General features: G+C 41.7%; 1 protein-coding gene across 1 annotated transcript; it reads right to left on the bottom strand.

The window, feature by feature from the left end:
• Positions 1-2318: 2318 nt before the first annotated feature.
• Positions 2319-7368, bottom strand: aoc1 (amine oxidase copper containing 1). Its single transcript, XM_076085439.1, has 4 exons — positions 5832-7368; positions 4679-4967; positions 3920-4049; positions 2319-3342 (listed from the first exon to the last, which is right to left on the bottom strand). The coding sequence occupies exons 1-4, from the start codon at positions 7366-7368 to the stop codon at positions 3073-3075; spliced, it is 2226 nt and encodes a 741-aa protein (XP_075941554.1). The 3' UTR covers positions 2319-3072.
• Between the last annotated feature and the right edge of the window lie 2026 nt (positions 7369-9394).

Below are 9394 nucleotides of genomic sequence, written 5' to 3'. Positions count from 1 at the left end.
TAATTATTACTTAACGGAATATGTCATTTGAAATTGAATGTAATATTTATCGCCTGGAACGATGGATTGATTGTGTTTTTGTTAGCTTAGAATGAGAAGTTTAGATGGACAAAGAGAGTCCTGGTAAGGGGACGCATGACCTGGAGAGTTGGATGCAACCTGCAACCTCACCACTAGATTTTTTTTCCCGGCGCTTTGACAAGCCGAGTGCCATCTAGTCCCATTTTATCTGAGAGAAGGCAGCCGATGTCTCCAAAACTAGGCAACTCACACCAAAACAATCTGGATTGATAAATAGCACTACGGGTAAGAGGAAAATATGCAATTCTGTATTTTGGGGTGAACTGTCCCTTTAATGTCCCTTACAGTTTGCTTCAGACATGACATACACATAGTTTACCTCCTTTTAACCTTATTCAGACATGAGACCAGCATGTCCACTTGCACCTTAACGTGATGTCTGATAAGGGCTTTTATACATTCAGTCTCCCTCTAACTCTGCTCTGGTCTTCACCAACCCAAAGTAAAATATCGGCCTAAATGATATATCATCAGGAACTATGCCAGAATGAAAAGTGCTGGATTTAGAGTCAGAATGATGCCCAAAGTCAACTCTATCTCTCTTTGAACATTTTCGTAGTTTTGTAAAGACGTTTTTTTAATAAGCAGTATATTATAATGAAGGTGGTGTGATTTGGAAGGCACAAAATAAAGGCCAGAGCTTGCCTCATCTGCCGGACATCTGGTCCAATAATAGCCTACCTAAGTACTAATGTGTTTACCGTCACATCTTTCTATCACACACTGGAGATATTCTGCTGTTTTGCTGAGTCATTGTCACATGATATTCATAGATGAGGATCTCAAACAGGATGTAGTAATATCAGCTCATTCAGACACATGTGACATTTCCATATAGTCGCACTGTGGGATTCACACACAGGCTTTAATGAATGGGGGGGGGGTAATCATCTATTGATGAAAGCAGACGGATGATCAGAGCAAAGTCACACAACTGCAAATAGAGGAGAAAGATAAACTAAGGAAGGAAGGAAGGAAGGAAGGAAGGAAGGAAGGATGCTCCATCAGAAGCCAGTGTGAGGGGCTGGATCCAGACACACGTACTGGTCTCTTTCTTTGGCTGAGGCTACGTCAGCAAAATGCTTTGAAGACTGTTGTGCTCACAGGTGATGATCTTCACAGGTTGTGACGTGTTGACAGATAGTGTGACTTTATGCAACTTGATGGTGTTTTTTTGTATTTGTGTTTCTGCTATTTAAACCAAATTTCCGAATGAATGGAGACTTGACATTGGTCAACATCAGTGTACATATTACCCAGCAATCATCATTGTATATCTGTACACGACAAAAGAAAATAAGAAATGATTTATTTATAGTAGTTTTTTGTAGACTGCTCTCTCTCTGTGGGCCCCCACAGGCGATAACGATGGACTGTAACTGGATGTCACTGTTAGCGTCTGAACAGACCAAACACTTTTGAAGAAACCACTAGGTGGCAGCAAAGCACCATCTCCTTTCCTAGACTTTTTTATTCAGGCCCACTAACAGGTTTTCATCCTCTATCTACTGCACTAGAAGTATTTGTTCTGAAGAAATGTGAAAATATTGTTTGTCACAATGTTTGTCTTTGAGTCTGGAACCCACATTTGTTATCATAACCTGAGTAAGACATGATGCATGTTGTGCCGTCTTGTGACAGTATTCATTTTTACATTGTTGGCTGCTTACAACATTCTGTTTTCATCACTTTCGGACAGTTCAAAAAAGCCACAGAAAGATTACAGGGAACCAAGGGAATGGTTTCAGGGCCCTGCAGCGTGAGTGCAACACACTCTCACACGGTTATTTGGATGTTTTTGTACACGTAAGACGTTGAGAATGAATGAACTGGGTTTTCACTGCTTTTCTATAGTTTGTCTGTTGTGACGTCAAGCCCATCATTGCCATGGGGTAGCTATAGGAATGCTTGTTACCCAACTCACATTGTTTTTTTTTGTCCTCTTAACCAATGCTGTCCATTCACTCATGAGTGCACAGCTCTCATGCTATCCCTCTTTTACCATGCGCTCTGTAAAACATGGGCACACATTTATTAAAAGCTTTGTTTTAGATTGTGAACATCCTGACAACAGTGGTTGGACTGGCTGGATTCCTTTTCCCCGACAAAACAACGCTCATTATTTACCCTTCAAACAAAACCTCCTTTTTCTGACAGTTATGTTCAGTTTGGGGTCTAACATAGACCTGTGTTTATTAATCATTGCTTATTATAGAAAAGTTTCAATCAAAAAGACATATGATGAAAACAGGTTTATTTGTCTTATTAAATCTCTGGGTTGCGAAGTGTAAAGTGGCATTGCTATGTGAGGAATGCGTACATAAGGGACAAAGCGTACCATGTGCTGATTTTTCTGGACATTGTGTCACATTGCATGTTGTTAAAGTGAGGTTTCCAGGGGCGACGGGGCAGCCAGGTGGTATCCTGGACTGTTTGCGGGGAAGGATCCGGATCCAGGCTGTTTGCTCTGCAAGGCCTGTTGTCTTTCCATGGAAAACATTCCCACCGTGGGGGCAAGAGGAGCATGCTGAGGGCGCTGCAGTTTACCACAGGGCGGATACAGAGCATCCTGCATCCTGGATGCTCGCTGCTGCTAAACCTCAGCCATGGAGACCCAACATGGGATTAGAGCAGCCCTCGAGGCCCCCTGTGACCCACACCGCCTCCACTTCCCCCCTGTGTGTGTTTGGTACATTAACATTGAGATTAACTTGAAATGTGTATGATGCATTACGCAAATTAGAACGTCAGCAGCTATAATTTAACATAAACAAAAAGATTTTTAGTTATGACTATGACAGACTTATTTATGAGTTATACCTTTTATAAAATGTCCTTGTTTATTTGAATGTTTTTCTATTTCATGGATTTTCTTTCTTTAAAAATAAAACGTTTGTCACATTGAGTAAATCTGACCGAATATACTTCAAGTGATTGTTATTAATCTGAGATGATGATATTTCACCCCCCCCCCCCCCAAACTAAACTTCTTTAGACTCCTGCATATGTGCCATTGTAAAAGAATGGCTTGTCTGTTACACAGTGACCTATGACCTCAGGTGTCCATCTCTGGACCTTGGGTTTGCCGTCCCGTCCCGGCCGGACAATGACGGTGCTTCTGGATGCCACCGAAGGGTCTTCGTCGAAGAAGTTGAATGGCCGGAGGAAGAAGCCCACCGCGTTGCCGGGTGTTGCCGTGTTGGGGATGTCTTCTGAGTGAGGCACATGCAGGAAGCCCACCGTCACCCAGGCTACCAGATCCTGCACACAGCAGAGCAAACATTACATTAGATCTTTTATTTTTAGAATAGGACACAAAATGTCAGCAATAGTGAGTCACCATGATGGTGAGTGACTGGAACTGATGAACGGATTATTTTAGGACGAGTAAACTTAAACCAATGACGTAACTTCTCAGAAAAACTCCCCCACCCGTTTGAAACATCACAAAGGACGCTGTCCATTAGCGAATTGTGACTTCTTGTAGCAGTAAGAAAGAGACTGTTCAATCGTTACTAACCCCCCGATCTCAAAGAACAGCTACCGTTACCGTTGCTGATCATACTCAGCTTTCCTCACAGATTTCCAAGTTATCGATACTTGTTAACAGTGTTCATTGTGTTTGGAAAACATTGTAGATTTCTATGATGTTATTAAAACAATTTGAAATGGAGTGTTGGATTTCTCAGTGGAACACCGTTCATGTTAAAGGTACAGTTCAATATTTTTGAGAAAAAAAAACGTTTTCTTCTCTTTTTTTGTGAGAACAAAAATATTGATTTTAATCTAATCCAAAAAGTCCTGACTTTCATGTGCATTGTGGTCTCCACTTCTGTACCTGGTTGACTATGTCTTCCTTGTTGATGTAGTCCTCAAAAGACACGACTGGTTCCCAGGGGTCATTCTGGGTGAAGATGCTGCTGCTGGTGGCTTCACTGTCTTTATGACGAGTCACAGCCAGAGGATACCTGCAGAGGGACAGATCCCCAGTCAATCAGTCAGTTTTATATAATAATGCTGACAGCTGACAGACAAAGCATTCATACAGAGTAACAACACCTGAGCCAATCTGTCAATTATTTTCAGTTTCCAGCTTATTCTACCATTTGACACAGTGACCTCACACCTCAGGATCATCAGAACGTTCTTTTTGTACATTTCAAAGAAACATAGTTTTGCTTTATAAAGTGTGAACACTTTGCTCGGATACTCCAACAGTGACAAAACATTATTAGGTGACAAAAGTTCAACGAATATATTAAATAAAGCCTTCAACAAACTGTTTTCTCAACCTGTGTTGACTCCCAAACCATAAATCTACGTTGACCTGATTTCTAACCAGACTCCCAATTCAGAGATTGACCTTTTCATCCGCACTCCCCCTCCATTGGGTCAATCATTACAAATAGATCTATGTGTGCTAACCATCCTCAAATGCACAGAACCTAAATTCGACTGTAGATTTCAATGTGGTCAAACACACCGAATATGACTGAACTTGAGGGAAATAGGTTTAAGATGATGGATATTAAATATAATATTGTACCCTACATCATGTATGTTTTTTCTAGCAACATAAGGTTAAATACTTGATTACCTTGACCAACTGATGCCTTTTTCCTCTCTCCAGCCTCTTGGAAGGACACTGTGGGCATGTGAGTTGAACTGAATGCGGTATCCCCTCTGGTCTCCCCATTTGTTTTTCTCATTGGGGTTGTAAAAGTGCACATAGCGGGGGAACTTTTTGCCAAAAGAGAAAGTGGCAGATCGCTCTGTCTTGTGCTCTGTCCGCTGGAGTTTGGACTGGACGACGAAATTCTTCGGGCTCCAGGGATTTGTGAAGTTGACATACTTCAGATCCAATGACTCAAAGCTGTTCTTTCGACCTGAGTCACAGTGAAGGCAAAGATTTATCAGGAGAAGTTAGATGTCATGGTACAAGCAGCTTGTTGAGAGACTATACAGCACATTTGCTTTGCATCAGAGGTCTTCCTTCATAAATGAAGTGATTGACTTATGTATGGCATACAGCCCTGATCACAGATAGCACAATCACTGAAAAGCCACACAGGCTTGATAGGCTAGGCCATGACTGTCTCCTTTATTTACAGGGTAAAGTCCAGAAAACTATTTTATCTGGACTGGCACCAATAAAAGTTTCTTTCACCTCATTTCACAGCCTTCAGGGTTTATGTATGTATTGGTGTAAAGGCAGTAAAGACCACAGTGGGAGGTAAACTTAGTTGTAACCCGTTCATCCATTTACAGAGTTTGTGTGATGGGTTTTCCCAATCCCGTCGCCAAACAACAACGTCAATATTAGCAGATTCTACAAAACGGCGGATTACGTTTCAAAAAATTACGAATGATTCGTGGCAACATTTACAAAGTTCTTACTTTCCACAATATCTGCGCATGGCAACTACGATATGGAAAAGGATTGTAGTTATAGCACATAAATCATGGTTACGGTATGTTAGGGTTGGGTAACTAAAACAATTGGATAGAGAATGTGGTTAAGGTTAATATTAAAAGTAAATGTTAATTGTGGGGTATGGCAGGATGTGAACTCCGGTCTATGTAAGTCTGACACATTATATACATAGAAGGCATGCTTGACATAAATTGATCAGAATCATTCAATATGGCCGCAATTCATAGGATACTGGGCTGGGATTTCCACTGATCAATAAAGAATTACTGCTTTAAAACAGATGTTGAAAACTAGGTAATTGTACCATAATACTCACCAGCAATATCCAGGTCCACTTTATAATGAATGAGGTGTGTGTGCAGGTTTCCCAGCACATAGTTGTACACCTTGGTACCATAGTGAAGTCCGTTAGGTGTAAAGAAAGTGGCATGGATGTATCCGGTAGCGCTGACCTTCACCTCCACCACCCCATTCTGGTAGAAGACAAAGTCCCAGATGTAATCATAGTTGTAAACCGTCGAGGTTGTCCGCAGCACCAGCACAGTGTTTTCCAGCCCCCCGTAGAAGTTGTATCCTCCTTTGAAGTTGGAGTTGAAATGCCTTCTCAAAGGCATAGCAGTGGTCATCTCAAAAATGCAGAGCGCATTTTTGTAGTGCACAGGTTTGTCCGTGTCAAAGTAGTGGTAAAGGTCAACAAAGGTGGCAATTTCTGGACAGTCGATTCCAGGCGCCAGCTCAAAGGATGAGCTTCCCATTGCCCAGCCAGCGTCGATGTACTTTGTTTGCATGGCGGCAGGAGTATCACCAGAATAGAAGGCAATAGCTTCTTGGATGCTGATCTCATAGGCAATCCTCTCTCCATTAAAACGGAGGTCAAAGACTTGAAGCCCAGCTGATGAGCGGACTCGGTAGGCGAAAGACCATCCAGCATATTCAACAAAGTTACCGTCAACGTGATAGCGATGCCCCTGAGGCTCAACGAGCTTCGGCCCATGGATATTAGTGGGTGTACTGCTTTGACCCCGTGGGATGTAAGTGGAGTAGAGGTCACTATCGTCATGATCGGGCAGTTTGACCTTCTCCACACCTCCTGATTCATACTTTTCTACCAGATCCTCAACACTGTCAAAGTACATGCTGTTGTACCAGACTTTCTCAACAGTCCACTTTTCTGGATCCAGGTCCCGGTGGTTGACCAGTACCTCAAATCCAACTGGGTGGATGAAAAAACCCTCCACAAACTTCTGCAACATGATCCAGGTTCTTCTCTCACCTGGACCCAGTCCACGGGGGGCTATGTCTGAGAATGTCAGGCAGCGGTCAGAGCAGTTAGTGAAAGAAAACCCTCCCGTGGTCTCAAATAGAAGCTTGTGAGCTTTGTTTGTGATCTTCTTGAGGATGTTCTTTAAATGGCCATACTCTGCAATGGTAATAGGCCTTGACTCAAAGCGGATCGGCCTACCCCCCTTGAACGTCTTGACTTCATGGGAGTTTGGGGATGGCAGAGGACTGACAATGTACTCAGTGATGTTAGGATTGGTCTGGTTCCCCAGCTGGATGATCACACGGGCTTGACGTGGGGGTTTGGAATGTCCCCGGTCCAGAACTCTCAGGGCTTCATGCTTCCTTGGCAGATGGAGTTCCATCAGGAGGATGCTGTTCTTCATCAGGGTCTTGCTGCGAGCATCAGTGAGCTCCAGCTCCGGGATACCATGCAGGTAAGCCCGGACAGCTTTCATCTCGCGTACTGTGAGGTCGGCAAACATGGGGGCACCATGATGAGCCCAGTCTCTCGATCTGGAATCACTACAACTAGCCAAGCAGACCAGCAGCAGTAGACAGAGAAGTCTCATGGCTGTAATATAATGAGAAAATATTATCCAGCATTAATTAAATGGATATTTTGAATGAAGACATGCATCATTTTTCATCCTTGAAAAGGCACATTTTGTAATCAATCTTTTAGAATTAGGTAGTTTCAGAAAGAAGAATTCTGTTTCTAATTAGTCAAATTTCATTCTGGCTCTTTTCTACCCAAACTATTTTACAGCCTAAATAATTTAAAGCTAGCTAGAGTCATCTCTCTCCTGCAGAATTCCAAGGAAACACTTGGCCCATCTTTCTTCTCTTCCCAGCTGGATAAACAATTCTTGCTCTATTTGCTATTATTATATCAGTCTTTCCTCTACTTCTCCATAGGAACACAAACAGTATGTATTGTTGTGGCAAAATGACGAGAAGAGACGGCGAATTGAAGTTGCAACCCAGCGGGAAGTGTTTTAATAAGCACACGCCAAGATAACCTTTTCGCAGAACGCACGATTCGTGTACGGGAAATGTTTGGTCACACATTGGAGTGATAGATTACAACTTGTCTGGCGTGCCTTAATCTCTTCCTAAGAATGTTTTTATGAACCAAATGTATTCAGTTCAATCCTAAGTTATATGATGATTTTCTTCAACATTTGACCCCCACCATAACTTCATATAACTTTTGTTAAATAGGTGGAACTGTAACCTAAAGTTTTGATCCCTCACAGCATTGCAACAACGCAAGTGATTAAATGGATTATACAGAATCAGGGAATGATCCTGCCAAGTGATTATGTCAATTATATGTGCTTGATTATATATCAATACAGAGCATTTGAGTTAGTAAGATAATACAAATAACATCACTCAATACTAAATAGTCAGAATCTAAAGTTAACTCACCCTCTGTGTGTTAATGTGTGTCCCTCTCTGGGGTCCACTTGATCATGTCCCTCGGACAAAAACAAACCAAAACAAAGTTCGGCAGTATATTTTCCTTTTTTATCAGTTTTACCTGTCTTATTGTTCCCTGTTTTCTTATTTGTGTCTTTCTGACCTTTATTTCTTAATCTCTTTCTTTCTCCCTGAGACATTATTCCATATATTTCTGCTTCCTCTTTCTCCTTTTGCTTTAAACAGGTTTTGAGTTCATAACATTTGTAGGCTGAAACTGCCTTTTTCAGGGAACCCATTTGATCCATTCTTTCACTTGTTTGGCAGTCTGATTATCTTTGTTCCGCATACATTTTATTATTGGAGGTAAGACCTTGGCATCAAGCTGCTCAGGCTCAGACTCACTTTGACTTTTACTCATTTTCTCTAGTTTGTCATTTACAGTATCTTCAAAACACTCGTGTTGAACACTTAGTTCAATTTGAATGGATATACCAAATCTTCTATAAATACTACATGTTAACCAGGACACATCTGTCCAGCTATTGTGCTGTTAATTCTGATAAATAAATGGATAGCTTTTATTATGTTATATTGTCTTTTTAACCTTTTCAGTACTTCCCCCCTCGCACAGTGATCTTCACTGTGCGATTCTGAGATGGTCAGCAATGCACCAAGTGCAACCAACAATCCTTCCTGTGACCTCCACAACCCCTTTCCATCAACACTCTTCCTCTGATTATTTAAGAGCTATGTATGATCAATGTCTGTATGTATGACAACTCTACTCCTCTCTGTACAGAGAGAGCGAGCCTGTAAGGCCCCAACATCTGGGCGTACAGCCAATATACACTAGGGAGGTGGCGCAAGAGTTCATACTGGCTACTGAGTTGAGTTTACGCACACACATCTGGATGACCTGCCACCACCAAGTACACGGAGCTTGAACTTTTTTATTTTTTTTCTCCTGCAGACAGAATAGGATCTGGACACAATATAGCTCGGGATATATGCAGATGGGTTGAAACAAACTCTATATATATATTTATATATATATTTTTGTCACTTTGAACACATTAATCAAGCCAACCAAAATACATTTACTACATTGTTGGCTCCCTGTGATACATAAGAAAAGTTAATGAACGAAAAACGGTAGTTCACCTCGACCAT

The sequence above is a fragment of the Anarhichas minor genome, unplaced genomic scaffold (genome assembly GCF_050575085.1).
Source record: "Anarhichas minor isolate MPS153535 unplaced genomic scaffold, ASM5057508v1 ptg000155l, whole genome shotgun sequence".
Lineage (NCBI taxonomy): Eukaryota > Metazoa > Chordata > Actinopteri > Perciformes > Anarhichadidae > Anarhichas > Anarhichas minor.
This window is presented reverse-complemented; position numbering and strand designations above follow the sequence as displayed.